The sequence below is a fragment of the Esox lucius genome, chromosome 2 (genome assembly GCF_011004845.1).
Source record: "Esox lucius isolate fEsoLuc1 chromosome 2, fEsoLuc1.pri, whole genome shotgun sequence".
NCBI classification, from domain to species: Eukaryota; Metazoa; Chordata; class Actinopteri; order Esociformes; family Esocidae; genus Esox; species Esox lucius.
Window position 1 is genome coordinate 33,593,271 of NC_047570.1, and position 15,665 is coordinate 33,608,935.

At 46.8% G+C, this 15,665-nt stretch overlaps 1 protein-coding gene across 1 annotated transcript in view; it reads right to left on the reverse strand.

The window, feature by feature from the left end:
* The window catches only part of ttc17 (tetratricopeptide repeat domain 17), a 20,209-nt gene continuing 4,544 nt past the window's right edge, over positions 1-15,665 (reverse strand). The window contains exons 4-25 of the mRNA XM_034287417.1: positions 14,967-15,078; positions 14,748-14,879; positions 14,284-14,393; positions 14,055-14,202; positions 13,487-13,626; positions 13,115-13,275; positions 12,410-12,669; positions 12,179-12,297; positions 12,121-12,134; positions 11,931-12,085; positions 11,508-11,579; positions 11,073-11,297; positions 8,321-8,507; positions 7,020-7,172; positions 6,058-6,329; positions 5,400-5,556; positions 5,159-5,279; positions 4,123-4,282; positions 2,523-2,606; positions 2,281-2,400; positions 2,022-2,165; positions 1-1,455 (exon numbers count right to left, since the gene is read on the reverse strand). Coding sequence (XP_034143308.1) covers positions 1,324-1,455; positions 2,022-2,165; positions 2,281-2,400; positions 2,523-2,606; positions 4,123-4,282; positions 5,159-5,279; positions 5,400-5,556; positions 6,058-6,329; positions 7,020-7,172; positions 8,321-8,507; positions 11,073-11,297; positions 11,508-11,579; positions 11,931-12,085; positions 12,121-12,134; positions 12,179-12,297; positions 12,410-12,669; positions 13,115-13,275; positions 13,487-13,626; positions 14,055-14,202; positions 14,284-14,393; positions 14,748-14,879; positions 14,967-15,078 — 3,178 coding nt within the window. The 3' untranslated portion in view covers positions 1-1,323. The remainder of the gene's footprint in view (positions 1,456-2,021; positions 2,166-2,280; positions 2,401-2,522; positions 2,607-4,122; positions 4,283-5,158; positions 5,280-5,399; positions 5,557-6,057; positions 6,330-7,019; positions 7,173-8,320; positions 8,508-11,072; positions 11,298-11,507; positions 11,580-11,930; positions 12,086-12,120; positions 12,135-12,178; positions 12,298-12,409; positions 12,670-13,114; positions 13,276-13,486; positions 13,627-14,054; positions 14,203-14,283; positions 14,394-14,747; positions 14,880-14,966; positions 15,079-15,665) is intronic.

Consider the following 15,665-nt stretch of genomic DNA (forward strand, 5'->3'; position numbering starts at 1 on the left):
TTCAACTTAAGCCAGAAGGCAACAAAAACCTTGCTTTTTATTTCCCAAAGAGGTCTGACATTTGTACAAAGACAATGGATACATAAAAATTATGAGCCGATGAACTTAGAGCACACGCTGCCTTAATACTGTACACTGAACACTTAAGATATCAATTTAGATTTAAAGATGGTCAAAAGGCGATTTTCTTTATCTGCCAAATCATTTCCATAAATAAGAGCAAACGTAAACCGCATAATTATAATTTTTTGTTGCTATGCAAAAACTGTGCTTTTGCGCAAAATAAAATGGCATTTATTCATTGTAGGTCCCCGCATAAATAGGAAAGATAAAACAAGTGCAAAACAAGAATCATTTTTTTTTTTTTCAAGCAGATATGATTTCCAAAGGTTTCAAGATGGGCCATTCCACAAATCAGTATACCTGCACTTAGTGAGCAAGGTACCAACCAGCAGCAATTTCTTTCGCTTTAGGAAAACTATTTCCTTAATCACAAACAAGGACAGTGATGAGAACTCTTATCCGATTTAAAACCACAAATTAAAAGAAAACAATAAAATATTGCCCCATCTATCGGACCATAACAGTTTGTTAAATCAACTGCAGTTTCTTTAATTGCTTAAATAACTTTCTTTCATTGTGTTCTTCCACCTTGTCAAAATGGAACGATCCCCATCCATCATTAAGAGTAAACATAAAATTCTATTTTCTTTATACTCCGTTTCTCAAAAGACATCACCAATCAGACTGATTTGGGCACGTCTGGGTCCCAGTGCCTTCAGCTAGCATTTCAACCTCTGTCTGACAGGTTGTTCAACACGACAACATTCTGAAACTCAAATTTTGATTTCTAACAACTTCAGCAGATTACATGGACTACAGGGAGAGGTAAATGTAACTAGACACACAGGGACCCAGACAAAAAAAAAAAACGGGCACATGGAACCAGTCAGGGTTTCCAATTGCCCCATGTCGTTCCAACACAGTTCAGTAAAAACCTTGAGGAAGGAAGGATGCTAATTATAATATACTGTAATACAGTATACTTGGTTCTATGGTCCATGGTAGCTTTATGCAGGTATATAGTTCTTAGCTCCCTCATATAACAATAGAAATTAAATGGATCGTTTAGCAAATGATATGCGATGAAAAGGGGTCGCTTTTACAGCCTATGAATAGGGTCAGAGGTCACTGCTAAATGGAGTCCCCTTAATCCTTTAGACATAACTGACACGTTATTGACTTTTGAACTTCAAACAACAAAAATCAGACAAACACTTCCTTGGGCGTAACTAAGATGTGTGTCCGTTTGTCAAAGTTGTCTCAAGGCAGGCGGCGCTCTTTCTTGGTGAGCAGGTAACACTGTATGGTTCTCAGACGGTCTTTGGCGGGGGCAAACTCTGGCTGTAGCTTCAGTGTGGACTCATACCAGCGCATGGCCTTCTCAAACTCCTCCTGTGAAAGTCAACCCACAGCTATAAATGAACAAAGAATAAAACACAAAACATGTATACACAATACTAGTCAAAGGTTTGGACACACCTTCTCATACAAGGGTATTTCTTTTTACAATTTTCTATTTTGTAGAATAACAGTGAAGACATCATTACTATGAAACAACATTTGGAATCATGTAGCAACCAAAAGTGTCAAAATACATTTCATATTGTAGAATCGTTCAAAGTAACCACCCCTTGATGACAGCTTTGCACACACTTGGCATTCTCTCAACCATCTTTTGACAGATACTGTGTGTGTGTGTGGCTACATGTGTATACTTACATATGTACATGCTTGCTTGCTTAAAATACATTTTGTGAACCCAAATGCATTGCAAGTACATATCCTATTTTCCCAAACACCCAATACTAACCTCAAACACAAGCCTTCATTTACAAGCAAGTGCTGGCATAATGTCCCCAATTAGCCAGGTCTCCCACAGGTTAACAGTGAGGACACACACACCATTTAAACCAGAAAATGTAACGCCCGCGGCAGAACAACAACGTTGGCAGGCTCACCATGGCTATGTAGACATTGGCGAGGGTGAAGTGGTTGACGACGAAATGTGGGGCGATCTCCACGGCCATGCGAGCAACGGTCAGAGCGTCTTCCCACAGCCTCGCGTTCTGGAAGATGTTGGCCAGGCTAATCAGGGGCACGTCCTGGGAGGGAGAGATCCGACTACCGGTGAACCCCTGAACATCGGGCCAGGCACAGCGGGCAAAACGTGCCGCGACGTAAAATAAAAAACGTGCACGGTTATCGGGACAGTTTTACCTTCATGTGGTGAGGGGCGTGGTTTAGGGCTTGCCGCAGGCAGTCAATGGCCCTTTTGCCCTGTCCCTTCACCCTCCAGTATAGAGCAGCCATGCTGGACAACACCCATGATGTCTGGTTCTGCTCGGGAGAGGAGAGAGCATGGATTGGTGCACGCCACCTCACTGAAGTGCATGGTGCCAGGACGTGCTATGACTGGCCCGACACATAGATGCAGACTAACCACCTCTGCCTGCAAGTACCTTTTCCAAGACCTTGGCGATACGCGTGCCCACCTGCTCAAAGGACTGAGGGGAGAACTTGTCTTTGCCCAGATTCTGTAGAACCTGAAGGACAAGAGGGAGACCCGGGTGAGGCTCAAAGCAATGTGAAACGACACAGACAGGTGAGACAACAATAAGCATACAACACAGGAGACCGCACACAGACAAACTCAACTAACCACTTGAAACAAGACATAGGCAAATCCGATTTGCATAGTAAGTTTTGCATTGCAGGTTTCGGTAGTAACATATGACATTCATGAAAAGTATACATTTTATTAGGTGCACATGAAATCAAAATGGATTTAATTAGTTGTTTTTGCCACTGAAGAACACAAAAGTCAAGTTGAATGGGACCTTTGGTGGATCAGGTTCAGTGACTTCTCCACATTTTGCTCTGTTCATCACTCAATCCTGACCAGTCACCCCGTTCCCACTGCTGAAAAGCATCCCCAAAGCATGATGCTGCCACCACCTTGCTTCGCAGTAGGGATGGTGTCCCCAGGATGACGTGTGGTGTAAGTCTTGCGGGAAACATAGCGCTTAACGCTGAGGCTAGAAATAATCTTCCATTCATTCACTTCTGCCAAGCTTTAGTTTAGATTTATTGCAAATCTGTTTTTGCCACTCTCCCATAAAATCTACTTTTGTGAAGCACTCAACTATTTTATGCAGTCTCATAACTCCTAACTCCTTCAGAGTTGCTATAGGGCTCTGGGTGGCCTCACTGACTAGTACCTTCTCGCCTGGATGCTCAGTTTTTTGGGGGTGGCCTGTTCTAGACAGATATACTGTGGGGACATATTTTCTCAATTTCCTAACAATGGACTTTATTGCGCTCCGGGGGATATTCAGTGACTTGGAAACTATATTATTTCCTACCCCTGATTGGTGCTTTTGAACAGCCTTATTCTGTATTTGCTTTTGATATTCCTTCATCTTCATATTGCAATTTTTGTGAGGAACTGTGCCAACCAACTGTGGGACCTACTGGAGACAAGGGTATTTAATCTGAAATCTTAACCCTAAAACACCTTGATTTCACAAATGGACATTCATGTAACGTCTAAAGACATTGGTTGCACCACAGCTCATTCAGGTGTGGCATACCAAAGGGAGGTGAATACTCAAGCAATCAACTGTTTTCTGTTTAATTTAAAACAATTTGCAGGTACTATTTTCCATTTTGGAACCATCAAATGTTTTGTGTTGATCAGTGGCAAAAACTCTAAATTACATCCATTTTGATGTAAAGATGACAAAAAGAAAAAAAAGATTATTCTTAAAATCTGTTGATCCCATTCGAGGTTTACCTAATCTAAGATGGTGGAGGTACGTATGAACGTGCAAATGGAGGGCCAAGGGTGGAGTCTGACTCTTACATCTGTCCCCTACCTTAGTAGTTGATTCAGGGGTGATTCTCTGTCCCCTACCTCAATAGTTGACACAATGGATTCCCTGTCATCAAACTCAACAGTTTACTCTATTGATTCTCTGCATCCTACCTCTCTGAGCTGACTCAGTCGATTACCTGCCTCCTACCTCTCGGAGCTGACTCAGTCGATTCCCTGCCTCCTACCTCTCGGAGCTGACTCTCTCCAGTGTAGTGGATGGCGGCACGGTTGGCCACACCGGCCAGGTGGTCCAGGGTGTGCATACTGGCGCCCAGGTTGGCGTTGCAGAGCGGCTCCACTGCCGGCTCCTGGAGAGGAGTGCCAAAGTCTATGTGCTCTGTGATGCTGTGGGGTGGGAGGGCGATTCAGAGGACACAGTAAGTCCAGGGTTTCCCCAATCAGCTGCAGCTGGGGGCTTTTATTGCTGATGATTTTGATTTGTCTGTGCAAGGTTAGAACTTAAATGTGGCCAGTCTGCTGGGGAGCGTTGGAAAACAAGAATAATTCATAGGTAATTAAAAACACACACACACACACACACACACACACACACACACACACACACACACACACACACACACACACACACACACACACACACACACACACACACACACACACACACACACACACACACACACACACACACACACACACACACACACACACAGTGTTTAGCTGTACAAAGTTTGTACAGCTAACCTCATGGGGACCAGAAAATAGAAATTGCATGCTCCCTTGCCCTAATCTTAACCCTAACCTAACCCTAACCTCAATAAAGTAACATTTATGCCTAACCTTAACCGTAAACTTAACCAACAATGCCTGGACCTTAAAGAAACCCAATTCTAACTATAAAAGAAATTGTAAGTTTGACCCTAAACCGGAAATGTACTATTGCCTCACGGGGACTGGCAAAAGGTCCCAATGAGTCAAACAGTTTCTGGTTTTACTATACTCATGGGGACATTTGGTCCCTGTGAGTTTCGTAAGACCTAAAAAAACACACACACACACACACACACACACACACACACAATATTGAAAACAGTTACATGCCGACTGGAGTCACAATAATCGACACCAAAGTCCCTTAAAGCCATTCTGGTGGCCCAACACCCTATTTAGACTAGCCACATGAGATGCAGCAATTTACAGCGCTGTCCTAACCCTTCAGAACACACAGACTGGCGGGGGAATGAGGTGGAGGTCGATACTGACTCAATGTTCTTGGCAGAAACAGCCAACCAGGTACTGGCCACGGTGGTGAGGTCCACCCTGCGGGTCCGCTGGCACTCCTCCGGGCCTGGCCAGCCCAGACTGGTGTAATCCCTCCATCGCCCTTCACAAACACATAGAAGTATGACTTAAGGGCAGGGACTGGCCGTCATTAAGAACAGAGTGCATGTCTGTGTTTGTCCACAAGTGCCCCATATGAGGAGAGGGCATGTGTTTTTACTACCTGAAGGTCCAGGTGAGGGGATCGTGGGACCACTGATCTCCAGTACAGAGTGGCCTCCATTGAGCGGTGTCTCCCCCTGTTGGGTGTCTTCAGAAGTGCCCCAGCCGTCAGGGCTGTCCGCCTTGGGTTTCTTTACACGCTTCACCTGGAACGTGATCTGCGTGTGACCAGGAAGAACAGAGGAGGGAATGTGAGGTTGGGGTTCAGCTAGTGTTGGGACATTGCTTTTTCTCAACCACAAAATGTCATTATTGGATCATAAACTGTAACTCAAACAAAACCACATAGCCGGTTGTCATCTTTAAATGGAAAACAAATCTTATGCCCATGCATCGTCTTTCAAAAAAAGCTAATTGACTTTTGCATGGCTGCTAGTCAAACAAGGTACTACTTCCTGTCATTAGAATGATGAAATACATTAATCATTGCAGGTCTCTATCAAATTGCTTAAATAAAGATGGATGTTTTTGGTCTTTGGAAAAAAAAAAAAAACAAGCACGCAGCACCAGAAAAAACCCACCCTGTTCCTGCAGACTGAAACATCCTGACCACGGCCGTCTGGAGCCGGCAGAGCACCGAATATTTTTACGTTTTGTGTAAAAACACTGACACGAGAGCAGCTTACACTATGGGATCCACCTTAGAATAAGGAACATACCCACTCAGCCCCCTCGTCATCCTCACAGTTCCCGAAGCAGGGCCCGCCCCCGCCCCCGCCGCGGCCCGCCCCCATCACCCGGTCGTTCTTCAGCACACGGATGCCCCTCAGGTCCCCCCGCTTGCCCCCCACATCCAGAGCCCCCTCGAAGGCCCCCATCAGCTCCTCCTTCAGCTGCCACTCCTCCTCGTCCCCTTCTCCTCCGACCAGGGCTGGTCCAGCAGGCTGTTGCTGGCCTGCTTCCCCAGAGCCGTTACTGTCCACCACCACCGCTGTTAGAAGGAGCAAGGCTGTGTTCATTATACACGAACCCCGGAAGACAGACCGTCTGGGAGAGAATAACTGTACTGAATGTTTCAAGTTCCTAAAAGTCTTGCTACAGTGTCCCAGTCAACATAACTCGCAGGCTTGTTTCTGATGCCACATTTCCACTGGTGCTTTACCGCGGTGCCAGGCCTACACCGCTGATTTATGCTAACGTCGGCTCTAGACTTTCCTGTTTTGACTGTATGTTTGTTACCAAGGACTTAAGGCGGGACTCAGATGGGGAGGGAAGAGCAAACTATCCATACTATTTGGTTTTCCGGTCTTTCCTTCCCTGTACTTTTGCTTTTATTTATTTTTTTATCTTATCAGGAATCTGTTAGGCTTCTTGTCGTAATCAGATCTAACTAAGACTAAGCAAATGATACACATCACCATTCGAATAGCACCACATGCAGACCACGCCCTAAGTCCTAAAGTACGCGGGTCTGCACCAAATGAGAGCCGGGCTACTGGGCCCATGGCCTTGCGGCAGAACGGCGCTGGCCCATGTCAATGGAAACCGAGACATTTCTGGACTTAAGGGGAAAACACCAGTGTTTGGCAACAGTGGAAATGAGGCATGAGTGTGTCGTGCACCTATGAAAGGTTTTGTGCGTTCCGTTTCAGAGGCTAAGTCAGAATTGCTAAGGTCTCACTCTCAAACAGGAGGGCCTCCTCCACAGTGGACACTGGCAGAACTTGGGAGGCCGTGGTGGGGTTCAGCTGTCCTGGCGGCTTCTCCTCACTGCCAGCTTCCCATTCATCTAGCTGTAGAGTTGTGTCGTCCTCACCGACACACACAGCGCCCTCTGTTCAAACACAGAGTGTAATATGTTGCTTACACATGCTGCGTTTCGTTGCACTATACTTGTAATGTTCAATGACAAAGTTGAATCTAATCTAAAATAATCTAGAAGTAAAATCACTATGATATCTCAGGTAGCCATGATATTCCAAGCTTGAAAGCGAGTTGCATGGATGGTGTGGCACTTTGTCTTGCGCACATGACATAGCACGTGACATAGCACGTGACATTTCCAGGGACCCTTTTTGTCTGGACAGCACTTTTACAACCAGTGGCCAAAAATCACAGACGGCATCTTTAATGCGTATATTTCAACAGACAGAAGGAGACACATGGAGCTCCACACTTTAATAAAGCCTCTCCTTCCAGAACTCAAAGGTCGCGAACACCTGCAAAACTGATTTGTCTAAAAAAAAAAAAAAACAGTAACGAAAACTCAAACACCCGCAAAACCCATTCTTTCCCAACATATTCTATGGCAGCTACTATGTATATGTAGCTCTGTCCATGAAAGGTTAGTCTTAAATACAAAGCAAATTAAAACCATGGACTCTCAAATGCTCGACCCTGCATTGCAACAGTTTGCCTGATTTTCACACAATAAATAAAATAGAATCGTACTTGGTTCTGTTTTTTTTATGAGGGACATTTGTATTTTCGGCTTTCTTGATGAAAACTCGGCTAGATATCCCCTTAAAATAGAAAGTGTGTGTGCGTGCGCTTCTATATACACGGAGAGAGAGAATGCCTCAGTGTAAAATATAGAGCTTTCTAAAAACAGCACAAGCTAGCCTATTTTTAGCAGCTTCAATTATTGTGTGGCAGATCTCTGCACTTCAAAAGCATTTCCCTTCACTACCCATTCAGGAGGGAAACATCAGAAGGCGAGAGAGGGGGAGACAGAGAGTAAAAATATAGTATGGAAATGGGAAAGGGAGACACGAAGAGGCTTTGAAGGAGATTACATAAGGAATATTTATGCAGGAAGACCCAAGGAAGAGCAGTGGATGAACAGACTCCAAAATGGGGGGGGGGGTACAGTAGCCCAAAAAATGCCTTGGAACCACGTCTCTGAACGTGACCACTACGTTAGATACATTTCCTGGATGACAGGAAGTAAAACAGGGTTGAGAAGTGAACAGCGGCACTCACGTGAACAGGGTGACCGCTGCAGGTTGTAGAGGAAGGGGTAGAACTGCAGGCAGCGCAGGAGCGGCAGGCTGGCCCGGCACTGGACACAGCTAGCGAAGAGGGCCAGTGTGTGGCGGAACAGGTCCAGGGCGCCCGTGATGTTGCCCTGGGCCAGGTGAACACTCACCAGGCTGAGAAGAGTGTGGGGCTGAACAGGAGACAGTGCTTGTTTAACATCGTCACGTCCACTGATATCGCTAAGCAATACAATTGAATGAAATCAACAACTAAACAATTATAACATTGTGGAGTTTAGGGATGGGCACGGATAGTCGAATATTCGAATACCCGAAATGTATTTAGTATTCGAATACTTGTGTGTGTATTCAATTAACCCCAATTTTTTACGTACAGTGGGGTGAACAAGTATTTGATACACTGCTGATTTTGCAGGTTTTCCCACTTACAAAGCATGTAGAAGTCTGTAATTTTTTATCATAGGTACTCTTCAACTGTGAGTGACGGAATCTAAAACATGAATTCAGAAAATCACATTGCAAGATTTAAGTAATTAATTAGCATTTTTATAAGTATTTGATACATCAGAAAAGCCGAACTTAATATTTGGAACAGAAACCTTTTTTTGCAATTACAGAGATCATACGTTTCCTGTAGTTCTTGACCAGGTGTGCACACACTGCAGCAGGGATTTTGGCCCACTCCTCCATGCAGACCTTTTCCAGATACTTCAGGTTTCGTTGCTGTCGCTGGGCAATACGGACTTTCAGCTCCCTCCAAAGATTTTATATTGGGTTCAGGTCTGGAGACTGGCTAGGCCAATCCAGGACCTTGTGATGCTTCTTACGGAACCACTCCTTAGTTGCCCTGGCTGTGTGTTTCGGGTCGTTGTCATGCTGGAAGACCCAGCCAAGACCCATCTTCAATGCTCTTACTGAGGCAAGGAGGTTGTTGGCCAAGATCTCACGATACATGACCCCATCCATCCTCCCCTCAATACAGTGCAGTTGTCCTGTCCCCTTTGCAGAAAAGTATCCCCAAAGAATGATGTTTCCACCTCCATGCTTCACGGTTGGGATGGTGTTCTTGGGGTTGTACTCATCCTTCTTCTTCCTCCAAAAATGGTGAGTGGAGTTTAGACCAAAAAGCTCTATTTTTGTCTCATCAGACAACATGACCTTTTCCCATTCCTCCTCTGGATCATCCAGATGGTCACTGACAAACTTTAGACGGACCTGGACATGCACTGGCTTGAGCAGGGGGACCTTGCATGCTCTGCAGGATTTTAATCCATGACGGCGTAGTGTGTTCTCTCTTCAGGTCATTGACCAGGTCCTGCCGTGTAGTTCTGGGCTGATCCCTCACCTTTCTCATAATCACTGATGCCACACGAGGTGAGATCTTGCATGGAGCCCCAGACCGAGGGAGATTGACCGTCATCTTGAACTTCTTCCATTTTCTAATAATTGCGCCAACAGTTGTTGCCTTCTCACCAAGCTGCTTGCCTATTGTCCTGTAGCCCATCCCAGCCTTGTGCATGTCTACAATTTTATCCCTGATGTCCTTACACAGCTCTCTGGTCTTGGCCATTGTGGAGAGGTTGGAGTCTGTTTGATTGAGTATGTGGACAGGTGTCTTTTATACAGTTAACGAGTTCAAACAGGTGCAGTTAATACAGGTAATGAGTGGAGAACAGGAGGGCTTCTTAAAGAAAAACTAACAGGTCTGTGAGTAGTAGTTAGGTGATCAAATACTTATGTCATGCAATAAAATGCAAATTAATTATTTACAAATCATAAAATGTGATTTTCTGGATTTTTGATTCCGTCTCTCACAGTTGAAGTGTACCTATGATAAAAATGACAGATCTCTACATGCTTTGTAAGTAGGAAAACCTGCAAAATCGGCAGTGTATCAAATACTTGTTCTCCCTACTGTATATATGCATTTTTTTGGTTGAAATAAATAGACTTGAATGTTATTTTTCTTAATACTTCTAAAATTCCAATCTAAAAGTTTTACATATGAGGATATACCATGACATAAGTAGACGGTTTTAAGTGTTTTTTATAACATGATCTCCTTCACATGTGTTTGTTGTTTACGTTCCTCAATCAGAGCAGTAGTAGTGTGGTCGGGCCCAGTCAGAATGACGCAGTATATACTTCTAAGCTTACTGTTCGAAAATGGATGAAAGTCAACTAATTTAAGGGGAGTTGGAATATATTTACTGACTTAATGTAATCTCCGGAAGAAAAAAAACGCTACGTAAAGTTCAGATGTGGAATCGAAAGGCGGTTGAGAGGCATTATTTCCCCCCCATCTCTTCGGATTACATAGTAGTTGTAGTGATTGCATCTGACAGCGAGAAGCTAATTATGCTTGCTAACATAAGCTAGGCTGGTTGGGAATACAACACTTCTGAGCCCTTTTCAACTTTCCAACTCCATTAAGTTTATTATCTAAACAGTCCGACTGTTTGTTCTCTGCAGTAGCCTTTCTTCAGTTCAACTTTTTGTCCTGTCATTTTAATCACGTGCCATTATTTCAGTAATTTGCACTGCAAATTCACATCTTTTTTTTTTATTTGTACGAGCACAGATGTATGAACACGGAAAAACGTCTGCCCGTCTCTCTGCCTCCGTCAGTCTCTCTGCCTCCGTCAGTCTCTCTGCCTCCGTCAGTCTCTCTGCCTCCGTCAGTCTCTCTGCCTCCGTCAGTCTCTCTGCCTCCGTCAGTCTCTCTGCGTGTGTACCTCTGTGGCGTTGAGTGTTAAGGCATCCTCCAACAGAGTCTGTGCGTGGGCGCCAAGGCCGTGGCGGAGCAGGAGGTTGGCTGCGTTGCTAAGGGGAAGGTGGCGCTGGGAGGGCGGGGCCAAGGCCAGAGACTGGCGCAGACACTGCAGTGAGCGCGTGCCATTGCCCTTCGCCCGCCAAAACAATGCAGCCTCATTCTGGAGCAACCAGCGGGGGGCGCTAGCCTGGAGACGAGGGGTAAGAGAAGGTACATTTACTGAGGATGTATGGCTTCCTATTACGTAGAACTATAAATGACATTTTATAAAACTCAATGAGACAGTATAATATGTTTTTATTTGATTTGCACTGCATAACGGTTAGTAGCCATGGGAATTTTCAGGACAACCATTTCAAATATATAACGATGATTCTCTGTATTCTATGGCTCTCACCTTCTTCATGGCTTGGGCTATACTGGCACCGATCTGCTCCAAACTCAGGCCTCCGCTGCGAGACAGAAGGACCTGCATGCACACACAGACGCCAGGTGAGTCACACGCTGTGACTGTTTATCCTGACCTGCTTCTGGGGCGCCGCCCAGTGGTGGGTCTGGGTACTGCGACAACACTGTTTCCTGAATATAATGGACAACTAGCGTTGTCCGGTATAAAGGCCAAACATTCTTCTGTTATATTGTGCGTCCATGTCAACTTCTCCTCAAAGACAATTGAGTAATTCATTCTTATTCGGACAGACGGATAGCAGTGAGCGCGTACATTTTGTCCATCGGGGGAATCGAATACACAACCCTGGCGCCGCAAGCTACACGGGACCTTAAAGTGGCCACTGAAGCCCCTCGTCCGAAAGACACTGACCTGGTTGGCATGGGGGTCGGGCAGCTCTTTGCCCTCCATTGGCCAACCCACAGAGGCCGGCAGGTCAGCTGGAGGGGGCTGGGTCACTGGGCCACAGTCTGGAGAGGCGGAGGAGGGGGGGGGGGGGTCCGGCACCATAGAGTACAGTCTCCAGGCTACATTCACACACACAAACAGGATTAGATTTAGCCCCGCAACCACAGCCTAAAGGATCGACCGGAGCCACAGCAGCCCAGCCAGACACCTACCTGAGTAGGCCCTGTGTCTCGGGCGGCAAGTAGAAGGTGGGCAGCAGGTGGGCCGGTGGAATGACAGGGAACTGGTGGGCACAGTCAGTCCTCCGAGGCCACAGCATTCTCTGGACGTCCTGCAGACCAAAACGGTGACACACGGCCCATCAGAAGAAGGGGAGAGCCTCGTGGTAAAATACACCAGCCTGAAAACACTAGCCGTGTGACGGCGACGACGCCCAGACTAACTTCGGTCGCGGGGGCTTGGCGGCCCCAGAGGACTGACGGATCCGGCTCCCCGGACACGGAGGGGTGGAGGCCGGGGCTGGCGGTCTCATTGGCGCCCGGGTCCGACACCAGCGGCACGCCAGCCGCCACAGAGACCTCCTCGCCAAACTGAATGTAGTGGACGTGCTCGAACAGCTCTCCGCGGTGGTAGCGCACCGGCAGGTCGAAGGGGCAGAAGAGGCTGCGCTGCTGATGGCCGAGACGGCACATCTGGTGGTTGCCTGGAGATGCACGGACACAGGTGGCTTTATTCAAGACACTTCTGTTGAAGTCATTTATATTGCTGTGTGTGTGTGTGTGTGTGTGTCTGTCAGGGCAGGGATGTGCACATTTATTTGTACACTCAAAAGATTTTTATGAAAAGCAATAAAGAAATGTTAAATACAAGCCATTAAGTAACAAAAGATCCACTGATGATAAAATTAAAAGTTAGAGATTTTTAAATGTAGTAAAGCCACGGATTAGGCACAAATCCCAGGAGAGTGATGGGGTTGAGACCAAAAAGGCAGTAAGCAGACAAAAATTTTTAAATAATTCTGCTGACAAAGGCATTTTGAACATCATACTAATACTAACAATCATGTAAATTAACCGATAAAAATACAGTTAAAATTGCTCGGCCCAGTGTGTGCATGTGTGTTGTGGGCGTATGTGTTTGCATCTCACCCAGCTGCGCCTCCTTGGCCATCTGGGTCTCGTGGATTATGTTGCGGAGGATCTGCTCCTCCTGCAGCAACTTGTGTTTGTCTAGCGCCTCCTGCTGGCGGAGGTAGTGGTCGTGCTGCTTCTGGTACTCCTTCAGCTCGTTTAGCGTGCGCTGCAGGGACCTTCAAAAAAGCGGAGACAACCGCTGAACACCGAACCCAGGCGGCGGGTCGCGACTAGCTTCTACAGCTTTAAAGTCATGAACCCATTTCTACAAGGGTGAAAGGGTCCCACCTTGAAGCCCCCTCCATGTCAGGGCGACCTTCACCCAACCCTAACCACTGTACCGGGATCCCAATGGGATGGGATGGGGGGGGGGGGGCAGGGGTTTACCTGTGCTGGGCCTCCAGGCGCTGCTCCAGTTTCTGCTGACAGAGGACGGCGTGTTTCCTCCTAAGGGCTTGTTCGAAGCCCGGCTGGGCCTGGAGGGCCTGCTCATAGCACAGCACAGAGTGGTTGTACTCGCCCAGCATCTACGCACACATAGAGGACGAAGAGCGCTGGTTGGGGACGACAACACACAACACAACGGTCTGGACCACTTCCCGGGTCGTGAAGGGTCACAGCTCACGTACAGGCAAAGCCGCGGGGTCAAGACTTGAAATGGCAGAGGAAGTGAAACGCCTCTCTGACATGAGCTGGGTCCTGGACATGACGGCCCCCGCCGCTGCTCTCCTGTTACGTGTTGGTCGAGTAACCGCTACACAACACGTAGAGTAGCAAAACGCGACCGCGGAAGAAGCCGGAGGAAGCACTTTGGCACACTGTAGCTAGTAGGTGCTTGCAAAAGGCTAGGTAGCGGGTTTGATTCCCACGGCCACCCACACGTGTAAAAAATTATCATACACACATGCTAAACAGCTAATTTCTTCGAGGAGGATTTAGCGGCGCTGAAACTCACAGCGTAAATGTTGCCCAGGGTGTAGTGGCTGGTGAGGAGGTCAGAGGTCAGGTCCAGGGCAGCGTGGGCAAGGATGGCGGCATCGGCTGAGAAGTGGGCGCGGTGCAGGATGTTAGCCATGTTGACCAGGGCCACGTCTTTGTGCTGCCTGGGTACACATGAGACGTTACGGGACCGAATATATTTTTTCGTGCTGACAACAGAAGGCTGAGTCGGGCTTCAGTAGTACCTGGGTGAGAAGTGCAGGGCCCGAACTACACAGTCCACCGCCCGCCTGGGCTCATTCTTCATGCGCCAGTAGAAGGATGCCAGGTTATACAGGACCCAGGAAGACGAGTTCTGGATGAGAGAGAGGCGAGAGAAAAAAGTAAGCAGAAAGAAAAATCGCTGGAACCTAAACAACCAGGAGAGAACACGTGGGTGGTCAAGCCTCCCTGATTTGGGAGTCTGTTGCTTTTTATACTATTAAGTGCTCCTTTAATAGTTAATTTACATTTAAAATGAAAATAAACTGGCACGCCTCACTTGTGAGCGACCACCTAATGTTTGACCAAAGGTCAGAACCTTCTAGCCCACCACATCTTATACAAACACCGACTTGGCCGACAGTAAAACTTGCTACTACGGATTGGTTTGCCGCGACTTAAAGTCAGGTACGGTGCGGGTGAAGAGTGGCGGCGGAGAGAACCGTACCCTCAGCAGGCCCTGTTGGATCCGGTGGCCCACCTCGTCCATGCTGTGGCCCAGTTTGTGGGATAGGGAGCCAAAGATCGGGTCATCTTTAGAGAGCAGAGGAGACGTGAGGTTCACCCTCTCTTGGACGCCCTGGAAAACATGCACATACACATGGCGCAGCTCTAGATATGTGTTAACTGGTATTCTGTGAAGTTTCCCAGTTTTCCTTCAACTCACCCGGAGGTGCTGGAATGCATGGATACTAAATGGGAGCTGGAACACTCCGGCACAGTCCGGAGTCTCCAGGGCCGGCGGAAGAGGAGACCGAAAATCCACATAATTCTCCGGGCTGAAAGAAAAACGGCCATAGTTAGAATTGGCACAGGCACAGAATATCACATGTGCACGATCAATGTCCATGTCTTTTTGGGTTTCACACAAACGTATTAGTACTACATTAAGTAGGGCAGCTACGGTGAAATCCATAGGTTCACGGGACTCATTCATAGGTAATGCATGCTGGTTAATGGCACACACCAGATCTCTGGATCTACGCTCCTACCGGATGTAGCCTACAATGTCAATATCAATACAGCTGCCAATACACAACACCAAGATTGTCGGTTTGCACCCTATAACAGAAAACTAGCTGGCCCTCATGTCTTGTAGATCAATCCACGGTTTATTGTTCAATCCACGGATTTCTTAATAAAGCCCTACTTCCTTGTTAAAGGAAATACATACGACAGATGAGACCTGTGGCTTTTGTTTCAAATGGCTAGTTAATTGCCTTCCCTTGGTGTCCAAGGAGTCAGTTAGTCAGTGATTAGAAGGAGAGGTTGAAAACCAGTGTGACAGCCCCCCAGGACAGGAGTTAGAGGGCCCGTTGATTAGGTAAATCAGAATGATTTGCACACTGCATATGGAATGATCCGT